Source organism: Mycteria americana, chromosome 5 (assembly GCF_035582795.1).
Source record: "Mycteria americana isolate JAX WOST 10 ecotype Jacksonville Zoo and Gardens chromosome 5, USCA_MyAme_1.0, whole genome shotgun sequence".
Taxonomy (NCBI): domain Eukaryota; kingdom Metazoa; phylum Chordata; class Aves; order Ciconiiformes; family Ciconiidae; genus Mycteria; species Mycteria americana.
This window is the reverse complement of record NC_134369.1, coordinates 29462258-29479478: the sequence shown is the minus strand read 5'-3', so window position 1 is coordinate 29479478 and position 17221 is coordinate 29462258. Positions and strand designations below refer to the sequence as shown.

General features: G+C 46.5%; 1 protein-coding gene across 1 annotated transcript; it reads left to right on the top strand.

The window, feature by feature from the left end:
* Positions 1–3: 3 nt before the first annotated feature.
* On the top strand, positions 4–16949 carry LOC142410302 (transmembrane protein 178B-like). The gene is made up of 4 exons (XM_075502608.1): positions 4–4769; positions 11951–12064; positions 13328–13465; positions 15280–16949. Exons 1-4 carry the CDS (start codon positions 4391–4393, stop codon positions 15522–15524), a joined length of 876 nt encoding a protein of 291 aa, XP_075358723.1. The 5' UTR covers positions 4–4390; the 3' UTR covers positions 15525–16949.
* The last annotated feature ends 272 nt before the right edge of the window (positions 16950–17221 follow it).

Here is a 17221-nt window from a genome sequence, read left to right as displayed (position 1 = left end):
CATGCTACAGCAGCCCTAGACTATCATGCCAGAGGTCCGGACAGTTTGGGCAGTAGCTGAACACTACAGCCTGATCAGCAGCTGATAACGCCTGGTTAGCTTTTTCTCTGTTAAGTGTAGTCTATTTAAGAGCATGCTATAACCAAAAATATAGATGGTAGCCTATTTCTGGGCTTCTTACCTCACAGTGGAGTTAGTCTGTTGGGGATGAATAGATAGGAAATGATACTGACAGCCCTTAAAGGAAGGGGCACAGCAGCAAATAATACTGGAGAGAGGGTGAAATGGGAAGGGTGAAACTGCTGGTGAAAAGATTTTAAAAAATGGGTCTGGAAAAGCTGTGTGCTAAGTAAGGAGAGAAAGGGATATGAATGGGTGACAGTAAGTATGCTTTAAGAGGAGTTTTCTGTTGTGTGATGCTTGGGATAAAATTTTTGGCAATTTGAGACCAATAAAAATAAATGACATTTCTAGTGCTTTGCCCACATCCCAGCTCACGGGGCTGACCAGGCCATCGTTCCAAAGGGATGTTTTGTTGCCACAGAGATGTGCACAGTTACTAAGATCATCCCATCTGCAGAGCTTATCCTCACTTTGCTTAAATCTGTTTAAAAACAGGTCTAATTGAACTAGCAGAGTCATTGGACACAAACAGTTGCCACAATGTGAATTGCACCAACTCATCTCTGTCTTTAAACAGCTTTTGTAAATCAGTACGGCTCTCCAGTCTGCACAGGGCCTTATCAAGAGGGCTCATCCCTTGAGAGGGCAATTTGGGTCAGGGCAACAAGGCAGGTATGCTGCCCACAGCAGAGGCGTTTACTTCCCTAAGAGATTCCTGAACTGTTGACACAGCTCTCTTTTTATGACAGCTCCTGTCCTACTTTTCAGAGAGCGCTGAAGAGCTCATGCTTGCAGTTCTCTGCCCAGGAACTGCTGTCTAAAATTTTTTCAGCTTTCCTTACCCCAGGCTTACATCAGTAACTAGTTTTACTGCAATGACGAGGGAGGCTTAGTGCAATTTTTTTATTCCTCTTCACAAAGTTGCCTTCCTTTCCCAACTACTCCCTCTATTATTCAATTGTCACGAAGTCTGAAGGTAGCATCCACTTCCTGCTTTCCTGCAAAAAGAATTAATCTGATTAGCCTGCAGGGACTGGGGGAGTATGCTAACCCTCTAGTTTAGCTTTGGGGTGTTTTTTTCCTCCTCCCCCTCGTCCCCCTTCCCCAGGGACTGAAGTTACGTGGACCCTGTAGTAGGGCTCTGGAGGAAGTAGGTTTGCACAGAAAGATGTGCCTGCTGTTTCCCAAGATGTCTTTCTCAAAATGAGGCTGGCATTTAAGTTGAGGCATCGCCAGGTGAGTGCCCATGAGTTGGCGTTGTTGCATCAGCACTGAGCCTTGCCAAGACTGAAAACCACAGTCAGGATTTTGTGCTCAGCGTTCAGGAATGCAAAGTGGATGACACTGAAGAAAGAATTTCTGAGTTGTTTTTCTTGGCTGCTACCACAGGCCTGGATAGTCTGGTTCTTGGGAAGATACCCTGGTAGGAGGTAGCACAGGGCTTGCAGGAGGGAGGGGCTTGTTAGTTTTCCACTACATCAGCCCTAGGGCTGAGGATGGTGAGCCTCGGGAGGAAATGGAGCATCGCTCCACCACATTTGTCACTTTTGGAAATGCAGAGAGAATCATATTTTCTAGCTCTATTTTTTCAGCTGTTCTTATGCATTTTCCCCCTTCATCTGTATTGGTCTGCTCTGCATAGAGACAATAGAGATGAAATAAATGGTTTTCTGTGTGGGTTTGTGGGTTTTTTTTTTGTTGAAGCTACTACTTTTCATTGAATTACAAATTCAATTCAAGTTTCATTTGAATTACAGAGCACTATCTCTGGGTTAGTCTAGAGAAGTCTGGGCTCTGTCTTGCCCTCATTTCTACTCCTCAGACTTTCACAATTGAAAGAAAAAGTTCTAATCCAGTTTCCTGTTCCTGCTGCCGTGGCACTGTGGACCAGGAGTGGTGTGGTCTGATCATAATTCTTGGCTGCTGCTCTGGGTTCCCTGAAAACCATCACCAAGTGAGTTGCTCCTCTTTGAGGGGAGATCTTGCATGGTAACTGAGTATCCAGAGAGTTTTGCAACCATACTTTGTTGTGATCAGTGACTTTTTTTTTTTTTTTTTAAATCTAAAAACCTCAAGGCCTATCTGGTATCAGTTAGCACTATGCTGGCTACCTACTATGTGGGACAAAGGCATGTTGATCAAATGTTGTATGTAGGAATTGCCCAGAAAGGACTAAGGGGATTTTCTCTACCCTTCAAAAACACGGGTTCAGAGCATGTTTTACGCCACTCTTCATTTGAAAGATTTTCAGCCTATGAATACCCAATGGTAGTACATGGCTCGCAGTTCTTACCGGAAGTCTTAAGAAGGAGGAAAACCATAACCCAAGAGCTGGAAGAAGGTGAAGGCAGGTAGGTGATCAAGGACATATTTTCATGGTCTGGGGGCTTTGCCAGCAAATGTATATTTTGGAATCTCTGTCCCTGGCTTCACCATGCTGCACTCTTTGGTCGTGCTGTCACCTCTGCCTGTGGGGCTGTGCTGTGAGCCTCCCTCCCCCATCCCTTTTTCCTTCTCAAGAGTAATAAAAAATAACGTGGATTAATCAGCTGCCTGGTTCACAGGCTCCACAAAGAGTGGCTCTGACACACTTGCAGTAGCACAGAGGGTATAACAATTGGAAGGAGTCTTGTACGTGGGAACTTTCTAAGGTGATGGTTTTGCCAGAGACCCTGTCTTCGGAAACTATAGCCTGAAGAACTGATGTAGCGAGTAGGGTGACATAATAGGATTGCAGATTTAGGAAATGTGAATATTCGGATCTTTACAGGAAAGAGCTGTTATAATTGGAGGATTTTTTTTCCATGTTATCTAGAGCGGTGACTGTATTAGAAAATTATTTTTTCATTCTTGATGTGGAAGACTTAATTTAGCTGGTATGTGTAAGAAAATTCTTTTGACAGCAGCCCTTTCAATTTGTCTGCCTTGAAGGCACTAATGTGCAGCTGCATGGATGGTAATCCCATCTGTCCAGTGCGAACTGCTGAAGAGGATCATGCTGAAATGTGGTTAAAACAAGCTTTATCTGTGGTTGCTGCACATTTCCACCAGGCATAGTGCTGTGGGGAGAGCAGTAGTACTCTGTTCTGGGCAGGGTCCCTGGGAGAAGTGCTGAGGAGGGCGTTTAGGTTGTGCTCGGTGTGGCCGAGAGGGCAAGAAGTGATAAGGCGGGGAAAAGGATCTGAATCTCCTACAGTTGAACAGTTTGCTCCTGGGAGACAATTTAAAGTACTTTTAACAAACAAAAGTAAGGATTTTAAAACTGCACATTAAATTTGTAATTTAGACTTAACCATATCACTAGATCGTTTTATCTGGAGGCCAGAAGTGGAAAGATGGTGCCCTAACAACTGGCTTTGGGGACTGATAGTGCTGCAGCTGGAGGAACAAGTCCCATAGAACAAGCAGGATCAAAAGGGATTTTATGCCCTTGGAAATGTTGCATTTAACTAATGGCTTGGATTTAGCCTGCTTCTCATTGCATAAAATGGATTGACATTTTTCAGCTCTTCAGGCCTTATTTTCCATTAACTGATAATGAAGGGTCGAGGAGAAATCATAATCAAAATGCCAACAAGTGCTGCTGGGAGTGGTGTTTGTACTTCATCTACGTTTTAAAACCCGCTTGATCCCGTGGCACCTCAGTGTTAGCAGGACTGATCTCTGCCCTCCGGCCAGGCCAGCCCCGGCGTTGGAGCGGCAGCTCTGGCCCTGGAGGGGTGCGTACGAGGCAAGAGGAAGCCGCGAAAACGGTCGGGGTCCCCCTCGCCCCTTTCTCCCGGTCAGCCCCTGGTAGCTGCCGCTCCCGCCTGCCCCATGGTCGGCCCGCGGGTCTCCCGCACCGCCTCGGGGCGACAGACGGACTCCCCTGAGGCTGCTCCGCTGTGCGCGGCCGGGCCGTCGTTGGCCGTTAGCCGTTAGCGCGGCCGTTGCCCGGCGCGCGGGCCATGAGGGGGCTCGTGCGGCGGAGCAGGAGCCGGGGCTGGACCCCCTCGCCGGGCCCTGTGGCGGGGGGCGGCGGGGCGCCGATCCTCGAAGCAGCGGGAGGCGGCGAGTGGCCCCGGGACGCCCTTGAGGCCGGGCCTGGATCGCCTTGGGGGCTGCACCGGTGCAGGACCGGGGCCCGGGCGGCGCCTGCCGCGGCCCGGTGTCGGAGAGCGGGGGGCGCTGGCCCCATTTCCCTTCCGGGGGCGGCGCGGCGGCGGGCGGAGGCCCCCAGCCGGGCTGCAGGGGAAGCGCCCGCCCCTGCCGCCCCCGGCGCGGTAAGATGGCGGCCGCGGCTCAGGCGCTGAGCGGCACCGGGCTGCTCCTGGCCGCCGCCGCCCTCGCCCTCCTGGCCGTGGCCATCGGCACCGACTCCTGGTACGAGACGGACGCGCGGCGGCACCGTGAGCGCTGCCGCGGCTTCGGCCACAAGCGCAGCGACCCGCCCGGTTCCATGTCGGCGCCCAGCTCGCACCTGCCGCTCCGCGCCCGGCCCCCGCGGGCCCTGCTGCCCGGGCGGCCCCCGGCCCCTGCCCCGGCCGCCGCCGCCGCCGCTCTGGACTCGCACTGCGGCCGCCGCTTCAACTCCACCGTCTCGGGGCTCTGGAGGCGCTGCCACCGCGCGGGATACGAGCCAGACAGCGAGGAGCTCATCCGGAAAGGTGCGGCGCCCGGGGGGGTGGGGGCGGCCCCGGCCCCGGCCCCGGCCCCGGCCCCGGCCCCGGCCCCGGCCCGGCGGGGAGGCGGCGGGGTCCCGCTGCTGTCCGTGGTGCTGAGCGCGGCCGCCGGCGCGGCCCGGCCGGGGCCCAGGGTCTGCGGGCGGGGCCGCCGCTGCTGCGGCGTGAATACGGCGGCAGAAGGGCGCGGGTGCAGCCCGACACGGCCTCCGTGGCTCCGGGTGTCCCTGGCGTGTGGGAGGCGGCGAGCGTGGCCCTGACCCGATCCCGGGGTCTTGTACACCTCCCTGTCTGCTTAAAATGCTGCAATGCTGGATGGGACCGCGTCCAGGGAGAGCCCCTTCTCTGGCCCAGTGCAGGGCCTGACACTCGGGCAAAGTCTTCGTGGACATTCTCCTAACCCTGACACCTTCTTGTTATTGAGCACTGAGAAATGTACAGTATTGTCTATAGCTCTGTGATGTTTGCAGCAAGGGGAAAGGGACCTGTTGTTCCTGTTCTAGAATGGGGGAGTTCTCGTTGCTGCAGTAGATTGCCAGGCCTTCATGGTGGCAGATGTCACTCAGCGCTCCAGGGGTGACAGGAGAGAAAGGTGTGGATCTTCTGCTGTTGTGGCGCATGGTACAAGGACAAGCAGTATTCACGAAGTATGAATAAAATTCCTGGACTGGATAATACAAATAACGTAGTTGGCTGACCCACTAAGTCAAAATAAATTACATATAAAATAAGCTTAGGATGAGAAATGCCATGTATGGTTAATGATAAATAACAGGACTCACTGTTCCAGCAGGTACATATTAGCACAGGGAGAGTAGGAGTTGGGAGAAGTGCTTCCATTGAGGCACAAAATGGAAATGCTATCTTAAGAAAGTGGGAGCAGTTCTTCAGCGTGGCTTCCAACTGTGATGCCAGTCCTGCACAGCAGAGGATGGATAGACTGGCACTGTGAAGTGGCACTGGCTCATCTTTGTCCGTTCTTCTCAATGCACAGCAGTGACTCTTACTTTTAGAAACTCCAGTGCCGTGTGATTAGCTTCATTCTCTATTTAATCTCCTAGGATCCATTTTATGCATTTTCATTTTTATTTCCATGTTGATCTCATTTCACTAAAAGGCTATTAATTGCTTTCTATTAATTGTGCCTGTCATGTAAAATATTTATCTATTTTTTTGCTTCACATCAAGCCAAATGCTTTCAGCTGCCATTGAGATTAGCAAAGGTTGGTAGAAGGGATAAGAAGAATACTAGTTTGGTCCTCAATACTTCTGTTTCTGAGGTATTTTCCCAACACTACAACAGTCAGACAGAGAGGCTAGAGTCTGCACTCTGCATGCACGAGGGCGTTACAGGGTGGTGAATGATCTTCCTCAGGGTCTGATGTGTAAAACCAGAGGGACTCTGAATCCAAAAGATTTTCCTTCTACTTTCTTTTTTTCTTCAGCTGTTCTAATAAAAGACCTTAGCTTTCTCTACAAGCCTTGCTTCCCTCATATGCTTTGCCTATTAGGTCTGCAGTTGCTACTGTAAAGATTAACGCATTATCTTATAGAGGGAAATTATTAATAATAGTTCTTGTAGAGTCAGATCTTTAAATAGATATGACTTTCTTCCTGTCCCTTCCCCTGACCTGCTTTACTAGCAGCCTTTCCGTGTTCCCGCTGTGTCTATCTTTTCTCTGCCAACTGTGATTTAGCAGCCTTTTCCGGCCGATGGTCAGGTGTGGCTGTTGCTGAGCTGTTCTCTCAAGCACAATACTAGATCTGGGGCTTCCAAAGAGAAAAAAACGTGTTTTTTTTCCTAGTGTGAGCTGAAGATCACTACTGTGCACCTCTGAAAGTCCTCCTTTCTCCTCGATTTGCAGTAAGTTTTCAGGTAGCTCTTTGGTGATGTGTGATGCCTTCTTATGTTCCTAATATTCCTGAAACCAGAGATTTTTATAGGCTTTTAGTGGCAGAGAAGTAAGTAGGGGTTTTTTTTTGTGACAGTCCAGTGGTAATTTTGATTAGGGTTTATACTTGTCATTTTCTAGTACCTCTGGAATAAGTTTTCTTTCCTTTCTGGGTCTCTCTTGAGTTCTGAATAAATTACTAAGTCCGTAAGTGCCCGTATCCATTTAGATAATTCCATGGATTTCTAATCCAGTATTTATCTACTGCTAGTAATACCAAGCAAGTTCTGTGGAAACTTTCATACTTGAGCATTTTAGCTGATGATGCATATGCATGCATACATTTATATATAATATATATTTTTTTTAATATGTAAATATATTTACTTTATGTATTTAAAAGGAAGAAGCGTGAGTCAAAAAATGTAGAGCAAAACTGAGAGGTGGGAAATGTTTAAATGTAAGAGGGGAATGATGTGTGGGATTTTTCTTAAAATGCAAAATCACTATTTTGGAACTGTGAAAAAATAGATAGTTTCATTTTAAAAATACAATTAAGAAGACAAAAGAAGAAATAAAGTACAAACCAAATGGGGAAAATGGAGCAATCAGTAAAAGATAGCAGCTAAAGAACTGAAGCACTTGGTGGGGAAACTAAGAGGATCTGTGTGTGTAGGGAGGGACTCTGTGAGTGCAAGAACTTGAGCACTATACATCATCTTATAGAGCCTATGCTATGTGGATTACACAATGGATAACTGATGCTGCAACAAAAAACATTTTGCATGGAGAATTCTTAAGTAGTGAGGTCCTGCAGGGATTTATTATATGCTGTTTAGTGGTATTCTCTATTAATATGAAAAAAGTGTTTCTTACAAAGTGGTGACAGTAGAAAATGATTAATTAGGAAAGATCTGTTCTAATAGGCTGCTTTGGACAGCTTGGTGGGTTCACTTGAACAACATGCATTTTAACACCAGTAAATTGAAGGAATTAAAAAAGAAAAGGTTCATCACTGTTCATAAACTTGGGATTTTATTGCTTTTTCAAGCTTGCTCCGAAAAGACTCTGGGATGGGACTGGTAGGTCTCACATATACTGGGCAGAAATGACTTAGTACCACAAAGTAGCCAAGACAGTGAGAAGAACCACTGGATGCTTAAGAAGAGGAACACAACAGTTTGTGGCACTAATGAGGCTCCTGAGGGAAAACTGCTCGGTCCTAGTGTCTGTACTTCCCATCCTTTCAAACTGATGATAAATTGGAAGAGTTACAGGAATGACTGTGAGGTCTGTAGAGCATCTATTATAGTGGCGTATTTAATAAACTCAGTCTGTTTGGTCATGGCCATTGGTAAGTATGATCTCTCAGTAAATATGATCTGTAAGATTTATCATGGTGTTTTAAAGGAAGGTTGATTTACCAGATCTAGTGGCCTTTGGGTGATGATGTGGAGAGAGTGATCCCATAGCTGTGATGCTCTCCACAGTCCTGGGCAGAAATGGTAGGAATAGGCCAGGGAGCTTCAGTGGCCGCTTCATCCTGGGGCATGAGGGAGGGGAGGGCCAGACCTCACATGGTAGCTCAGTGTTAACTGCCCATGGCTGCTCCCTGGCCTTGCTCATGGTGAGAAGGAGAAGGCTTCTCCCAGCTGTGTGAGTGCCAAACTGCTCTAAGATAGGACTAGGGCAGGTAGCAGAACTGAAAATTAGAACCCTTCTGTTTCCTCCTCATAATGCTGGCACATAGGCACTGTAGAGAAGAAAACCCGCAGGTTTCAAAGTCAGAGAGAGACGAAAATAAACAGAAAAAATTGGGGTGTGCTGAGCCCAGGATTACAAATTGAATGTGTTACAGCAGGCCTGGATCTGGGTTTCCAGGTGTCTGGCAGCCCAGGGACAAGAGGCCTGTGCTCTGCCTGGGTATCTGGAAGTCCAGAAATTCTTTCTAACCAGCGTCCTCTGATCTTTCCCAGCCTTCGTGTTCAGTCAGGAGAAAGAAGTCATCCAGGGACACTGACATGTAGTGTCCCAAGGGTTGTGAGAGGGTACAGGAGGGAAACTTGTCTGCAGTTGCAATCGTGAGGGGAACAAAACCCCATGTTGAGGAGAAGGTTTGAGAAACATTGTTGGCTGTGGGAGGGCACAGGCATGTAGCTCGATGATGAAAGTGTCAATGTGACACTGCCGGATGCAGTTCATTGCTTCTTATGTTTACTTTTTAATCAAGAAAATTGTACATGCAATGCAACTTTCCTAGTGTTCTTTTTAATGCCCCTAAGAAACTCTAGGATCAGGCTGTCTGTCTAACCTTTTTCTTGTACATGTGCTTTATGGTAAGCTAATGGCATGAGCATCTGCCCCCTTCTCTCCTGTATTCTCAACTTACTCGTGTGCCCAAGAAGACAACACTCACTCACTGGTTGTTCACCACATGACTCCATTCTATTCAAGCCCTTGCCTGAAGGCAAAGTTTTTAATTTTGGCAGGCTTTCTTGTGGTGTTTGTCTGAGTGTGTTATAAACAAAAGTGAAATCACTTTGCTAGCAGGTTTCTGAAGTAGAGGGCAGGATGCTGTCCCTATTTTACAGACTGGGATTTAAGGTATGTAAGGGCTTAGGACAAAGGACTTACTGGAGTACCTTTGAGATACCTTTGACTTCACAATAACTTTTGAGTCTGCAAACCTGATTTTGTTTTTTTTTTTCCTTGAGTGCTTAGAGAACAAGGTGTTATATCACTCTAAATGCAGCTTCGTGGAGTACCTGACTATATTTGAGTGCATAGCGTCTCTGCGAATTAGACTTAGAAATTCACTCAGAAAATGGGAAGCATGAACTAGTGCCTGCAGATGCAAAATCTGGCTACTGAGGATTGCCTGGGTGCATGTTATAGTTTTCTGGGAGAAAGTGGGTAGATATTCAGCTGCGAGATCACCCTCACTGCTTCCCTGATCCCCTGACTCTCTTGCCTACCCGTTTCAGCTTTTCTAGCAGACCTACAGAGAGAGGCCTCCCTTGTTTTGCCTATGGTGGCTCACACCAGATCACGTCCAGCCTGTGCTCTCAGAGAAATGGGAATCTTATTGGGAAAATGGCTTGTGATGGTGTAATCAAAGGCTGTCACCAAGCCCATGGATTAGAGGTCAGAGCTGAGCATAAACCCTAAAATTCGCTAACTCCTGAGCTCTTAGTTTTGCAAACTTGCTGTTTTAATATAATTTTATGTGCTACCTACATAAAATTAGCACTTTGAATTCTGGGAAAGTAAGGATTAGGAGTAAAGTTTTTAAACCAGAGGCAGAATGAATTGATATTTGAAAACGTCTAAATAACCAGATTTTTATAAGAAGGTGGAGAGGTTTTACTTTTAGTCTACACATAAACTCTTGTAATAATACAGAGCAAAGATTTTCTCAGTGACATTTTAGCTGAGGAGTCCATAGCTTTGATCATAAGGGATGTACATCTCTGGTCTTTGATTTTTCTTTAATGAGCTATAAAAGTAGTAATACTTGCTCTTATATAAAATACTGCTTCATATATAGTACTTTTATAATCAGAATGTGTAAGTGCATAGATCTTACTTTTAATGAAGCCAGTGCATTGTAATCTAAAATCTGACAACATTAGTTTGTACCACAGACATATTTCTCAACAACACATGTAAATCACATCAATATTGAAACTGAATTCAGTCAATGGTTGTAGGTGAAATTTAATTAGATTTTGTCATGTGCTGTATATGGCCTACGTTCTTAATTCAGATGTTTACAGAGCTTTTGCAAATGAACTGGCATCCCCTGTTACTGGGTTGTCTTGCTGATCCATTTGCTCAGGCAGCACTACAGACTTGTTCTGAAATAACCGCAAAGAGGTTGCACTGCTCCGCAGGGTGAGGGCAAATGGCTGAAGGTGAGGGGCAGCAACTCAGTGTACCGGTGTATCACTGCTGTGGTGGCAGGGAACCGCAGCAGGGGAAGGGGGTGGTGGGAAGCACAGCCAAGGATGGGGGCCCACTTGAAATGCTTTGCTGCTCAGAGGCTTTTGGAACTCTAGCTTTGAGTTTTCCCCCTTTGGGGCATGTTCTTTACATGTCTGCTTGTTCCACTTCAGTAATAAATGTAACTGTTTTGTTAATGTGGGGAAATTGAGATCACCTTTCCCTCCCTGGCCTAACGGCTGGAATTGGCTGGGCCTCTTAGGTGCAACTCCTAATCTTGTGAAGCGGGGGCTTCCCCTTGGCAGGTCCTTGCAGGAACCAGATCAGTACGGTCCCAGTGAATGTTGTTAGAGAACAAAATCATGCTTTGCATTGCTGCAGGAGCAGCACAAAGCCCGTTTCTTCTCCTGGGTTTTCTAGTGTCTTTTGCAAAGCTGATCACTGAGTCTGCAGCTCCCTGCTAGTGGTTGTTCTTAATTAGCTCACTGGCCCACGGCTTGTTTCTGAATGGTTCTTCTGCCCCAGCATTCAAATATCGGTAATGACCCCACAGCCATTGTTTAAGGGGAACTTTGCGGTACTGTTTAGCTCTTTTACCTTTCTGGCTATTCTCTTGCACCCCACCATCCACATTTATTCTCTCCCGCTGCCCTGGCTTTATTTATAACAGGGAGGGCAAGACACCTTCCTCTCCCTCCACCCCCTAGTATCTTCTCTGTTATCAGCTGTTTTCTAAACTAAAAATCCCTTTCAAGAAGAGTGTGTGTGTAGGTTCACATTTGCATCTGGGGTACGCTTTTCTTTAAGCTATAATGGAAACAGGCCTACTTGGGTACTATTGTTCATCGAAAGTAAAGCAGAGCCAATGACTACTGGAGTGAATTCAAACTTTTCTCCCATGAAGTTCACTTCCCAGCATTCATTCAAAATTTTCAAAGTGATTCAACTCAGTCTTTAGAGACAAAGCAGTCCTGCTGGTACTCGGCAACGTTCTTGTCTCCTCAGCCATCCCAAAGAGATCATACGAGTTCCTCTAGGAAGCTTCTGGAGCTGGTTTTGGTGACTGTCATTACTGTTTACCTTCAGCTGTTCCCTCCTGGATCCTGCCTGGGTCAGCACCTTGCTCCCTCATTGCCGCTGTTTCTTTGTAGCAAGGTTCCCTCCCCTCTTACTCCCCAAAGCCTTTGAAGTAAACAGCTCTTTTTTTGCTTATATTTGCTCTGTTACTGAACTAGGGCTTCCCCTGTGTGAGCTCTGCTGGACCAGTCAACGCAGCAGCAAGTGCAAGGCACAGGGGTTTCATGCTGTTTCACACTGATGTCTCTTTTACAGGAGTTATTCAGCGCTGCACTGCTGTGAAGTACCACTACACCTCCAGCTCTCTGCCTCGCAACTTACCCATCAACATCACGAACACCATCCGGCAGGATGAGTGGCATGCGCTCCGTAAGTAACCCAAAGCAGCATACAAGACTGTTTGGATTACTTAATGCAATGCCAAATGAGGGCTCTGAATCAGCTAGCCTTCACTGGGCTCTAAGCATAAATACATATTTGTTAGTGAGGAAGGGCAAGCAGCTGAGAGTATAATTGGAAGGGGACATGAGATTGGGAGGGGCTTAAGCAGTGAATTCAGGAATTCAGGCATGTGTGTAGTGTGTTGCAAGGTGTAATCATATTCTGGATCTGGGGACAGACAATTCCTAGCTGGCTTACAGGAAAGGTGCTGCATCACTGTATAGTCTGTATAGGGCTTGTTGCATTTTTCTGTGTGCACACCAGTGACCTTGTGCAGCTCCCTGGCAACCAGCTCTTTTAGGGAACATCTCAGTTTGTCTTTGCAACCTCTTGTTACCAGCTCCTGGCCCACAAGCTGCCTCATGCCCAAGTCCTTCCCACACAGATGACTGACCTGTAGCCTGTCACTGAGAATGATTTAATCATTTTGTTCTGCTCCTGCTTCTCTCTATGGTTGTTTTCTGGTTCTGTTGCCTCACATAATTCTGCCTAGCCCCTGTCATGTGAGCCTCAGTGCTGAGATGAAATCCAGCTAGAGACTGAAGTAGGAAGAGACAAGAACAGCACTTGTATTACGGATGACAAAGTGCTGTTCATATCGCTGGTGCCCAAGCTTTTTTTTAGAGCTTGTTACTGGAGTTGTTCCCATCATACTGTATTGATCTGCTGTCTGCTTCTGTCCTCCCACTGTTCCTCTTTTCAGTTCACACTATCTGCCTTCCATAGGCTAGTCCTTTACTTCTCTTCAGCATCCCCTCTCACTTCTTTTACTTCTATTTTCAGCAGACACTCACCCAACTAACTCCATCCCAAAGAAACACACCACAAAAAAAAAAAAAAGAAAAAGCCCTTGCAGTACTAACATTTACAAATCGTTGCTGAATTCAGAATGCGCCCCTTTTGTCCCATGTTGGGGAGTATTTGGCCAGTATTCCTCTTGATCAGGACAGAAATGCTCTCCAGTTGTACAGTGCCCAGCAGAAGGGAGTCAAGTTAACTGGATTCCCTTAGTTTCAGTGTAATGGGCAAACTATCTACCTCAAAGAAGCTACAGGAGGGGGAGTCCATGGGTGAAGTATAAACTTTAGAACCAGCAAATCTAAATCTGTGTGGACTCTTCTGTGGCTGTCCTGTCTGGGTGCCGCCATGTTCATGTCTTCTTTCTTGCTTTTCTCCTTTCTCTTTCCTCAGATCTGCGGAGGATGACAGCTGGCTTCATTGGCATGGCAGTCTCCATCATCCTGTTTGGGTGGATCATTGGTGTGCTGGGCTGCTGCAAACAGCAGGAGCTCATGCAGTATGTGGCTGGGTTGCTCTTCCTAATGGGAGGTGAGAGCCTTTCGTTTCTGCTCCTGAAGTCACCACAGTATTGCTGGCTGGGGAGGTGCTCTTAAAAGTAAAGTCAGCCCACAGCAAACACACAAAGCAGTTCTTTAGTGCAGCAAACCATCAGCACAGTGCAGAGTTACCACTTCCAGCACTGGGCAGGACATGTGCTTGCATGGGTACTTGCGTGTTTCTGTGTAGACCCTGCTGTATATACACATGAGCCTTCTGCTCTGGAGAGCTGGTGTGTAGCCACAGGGACCATGTGTACAGTGAACACAGTCTTCTTGCCTGCTCTGTGTGTATGGAGCCTGTGGCTCCTGTCAGACAGCTCAGCTCAGTTTTCCCTAGGGAATCGTAACAAAGAAAAAAAAAAATCAATGATGTAAAGCACCTTTCTGCTGCTCAAAGATGCTTACATCTTTAGGTAACAATGAAGTCCAAACCCAGCCAAGCCTGGAGAACATTGGCCCAGTGGTAAGGACATGAGCTCAGTGCTTGCCCAGGGTGTTAGATCTGTTCCTTCTGGCTGGGAGCAGACTTTCTGCATGGCCAAAGGTTCTTCTGAACTTTGATTGTTCAGCTCAAAAATGGGCAGTGTTTCATCTTTATTTGAAAGGGGCATAGTAGCAACAAATGCACCAAATGGGTGAGCTACTGAAATGCTGCAAGGATGGGGATTCTTAAACTGCAAGCAATAAATAGGCAACAACTTTCAAGTATGAAAAAATGAGGCTCTACTTAAAAGCCAGAGCTGCTACTCTAGAGGCCCAGTGTCAGCATCTGTAATAGCTGCAAGCAAGGAACTTGGTGATGTAACACCATCTATATCAATTAAACAAGTAGGTGTGACACTGGTTGGGTGCCACTTGTGTGTGTGTGTGTGTGTGGGGGGGGGGGGGGGTGAATCTTCCCTTGCCCTAAGTGAGCCTTCTCAAAGAGTGTTTTTGGGCAGCAGCACAGAAAACCACCCTGCTGACATGGTGTGATGCTAGAAAGGCTGTAAGTTAGGCTTGTGCTGTCCTTGATCATCTTACGTGCTAACTGCAGTTTCCTTTGGGAACATTTTCATTTCTTTATTGCATAGCAGTGAAAGAGTAAAGGATTAAAAGTGGAACAGGTAGACTGGGTCCCCTTCGAGTGCTTCTGCACTTACCATGATGGGCATGCTGTCAGCAGTAAGAGCTGTCACTAGTAGACACAGATCCAGAGCTGGAGAGAATAAAATGATCACCTTGACCTTGAGTCTAGTGTACTAGTGTGTATTAGACATACTAGAGTGCCTAGGTTATAAGTTTCTTTGGTTTTTTTCTCCTCTGTATAGGTGCTTAGCGAATGTGCAGCAGATGACAAAAACCTGAGCCCTTTCTATGGGCCGAGGCTACAGCTGGCAGGAGTCTGGATGGTCCTAGTAGAAACCAAGCAGTGCTGCACTTCGCAGCCCCAGGCTTCATTTATTTACCTTGCATAGGAGATACTGCCCAAGCACTGTCAGGAACCTGATGACATTAGTCATTGGAAATAAAGTCTCAGGAGAATCGAAGCATGATGAACTACATGTGACTGAGTTTGAAATAGCAACAGAGGGAGCTAAGGCAATGTTGGTTATTTGTGAAGTGACATATCCTGTAGGCCTACATATTTTGCCTTTTTTTTTTTCCCTGCCTTGTAAGAAAAGTGACTACTAGGACTATTAAAAAAAAAAAAAAAGGTAATTCTTAATTTTGAAAATTCATGACTTTGAAAATACCTAGGGAAAAATACAGAGCATAATTAACCTGAGGGCAGTGTAGAACCCTCTTGCTTTTCTCCTGCAGGTACATGCTGTATCATCTCACTCTGCACATGCGTAGCTGGGATCAATTTTGAGTTATCTCGCTATCCTCGCTACGTCTATGGGCTGCCAGAGGACATCAGTCATGGCTATGGCTGGTCCATGTTCTGTGCCTGGGGAGGCCTGGGCCTCACCCTGCTGGCTGGGTTCCTCTGCACATTGGCCCCATCACTCAACACTTCTCGGGCGTCCGTACAAAAACCCAGACAAGAAAATGGGGCTGTGTGACCTTGGAGGCAGCGAGGAGAGACTCTGGAAGTGCAGCCTGGGCAGAGCTGTGGGTTAACACCAGGAAGAGATGGCATGTCAGCGTGTGGAGAGCAGTGCCATAGCTGTGGAAATACCAGCCGGTGAGATGCTGCTACAGCCTCCAGTCGTGGACATAGACATTGCAAGTAACTCCAGGTTTGAATTATTGCTGATTTGCTCATTGATGGTTTAAGGGGAACAGTTCTTTTGATTTGTTTTTCTTCTGTTTACAAGGGATTAAGTCCAAGGCTGTGTCTTTTTTTGTGCTGTTTTTTGAACTGTACCTCCATGGTCCTGTTATTGTCCAGTTGTAAGGGATGTTTACGCACCAACTCTATTGCTGCAGGTCTGTGTAATTCAGACCCAAATGAGGGCAAGGAGCTACGTGAAGTTGGCTTGAACACTTTTGCAACAGGCATGTCTAGTGTTGGCTCAGGCCATCATTTCCCAAAAGAACCTTGATCTAAGCCGAGGTTTAGGCCAAAGAATTAGCCCATTCTTAGTATTAATTCATTTAAATCAGAAATCTGTGCTATTCCATGCTGTAGTATCAGCTATTTACTCACTACTAAAGCTGTTTCCAAAAAGAGCCGGATGTAACTGAGCAGCAAGACTCTAAAGAAAACTCTTACTGGCTTTAGGAAAGGAGGGGAAAGTTTTCCTCAGCTGCTTACACAGGTAAGGTTACTCATTTGGCTAACTAACAAACATACCCTTGTTTTAATGGGGAGCTGTATGCAACATGCAGCTTGTAACTATTCCCCTACAGGACAGGATATATTTCTGAAAGTATGTCATAGTTTGAGCTGCCGGGATCAACTTTCACCCCCCAACTAACTTGTGGGTGCAACTCCTGTTGTGTGAAAGGAGATGAGTAATTCTCCCCGAGCTCAAATAGCCGTACTGCTAAAATAGCAGAAGATGTACAGCCCCCTCTAATATTAATGTCCAAAGGAACCGCAATGTATTTTCCTCAGGAACGCGTGGCTTCTGCTCACTTCACCACTCACCCCTTTCTAATGTCAAATGCCCCGAGCACAGTGTGTCAAGAACACGCACGCTCCGCTGGAACAAGCTCCCTCTCCAAAATGAGCAGTAAGGACCTTGGAACCAGTGCAAGTACTAGGGCTAACTCAGGAACATCAGCCAAAGTACTTTGGGGTGCATTTTTCTTTCATTCATCTATTCTTTCTTCCCTCACATCCCCGCCCCTCTCCCAAGCGTCCAAAAACTGCACAGGTAAAGATGAGATGGCCAGCATTTGGAGATGTTTACATTGTATTTAAAATACAATACAGTGGCATGTAAGATACTTAATGCTAAAGTCAGTGTATTTATGAAAAGTGTAATTTTTAAATGGAAGTTGTAATTCTCAACTGGCATTAAAAGTACTGAAAGACTTGCTCAGTGGATGAAACCTTGAATTCTTTCTGACTAATTACCGGACTGATTCACCAGAGAGCTCACATACATATCAGCAACGGTGTTAAAGCTTCCAGAGTTAAGTTTAAAAGACAAAGTTAAAACATCATTCATGTGTGAATTGCGTTCACTTCTCCCTTGCAAAATGAGCGTTAGTTCAAAAGTTTCTAAGACTCTAACAAAGCTGTACAGTGTGTTCACTGGCTGCACAGGTAAAAACAGGGGATGCTGTATGAGCTGCAGATCATCAATTT

Excerpts from the sequence above, each read along its gene's own strand:
- LOC142410302 (XM_075502608.1), top strand. The coding sequence starts at position 4,391 with ATGGCGGCCGCGGCTCAGGCGCTGAGCGGCACCGGGCTGCTCCTGGCC. Across the intron at positions 4,770-11,950 it reads CGAGGAGCTCATCCGGAAAG|GAGTTATTCAGCGCTGCACT; the intron begins GTGCGGCGCCCG and ends TCTCTTTTACAG. Across the intron at positions 13,466-15,279 it reads GTTGCTCTTCCTAATGGGAG|GTACATGCTGTATCATCTCA; the intron begins GTGAGAGCCTTT and ends TTTCTCCTGCAG.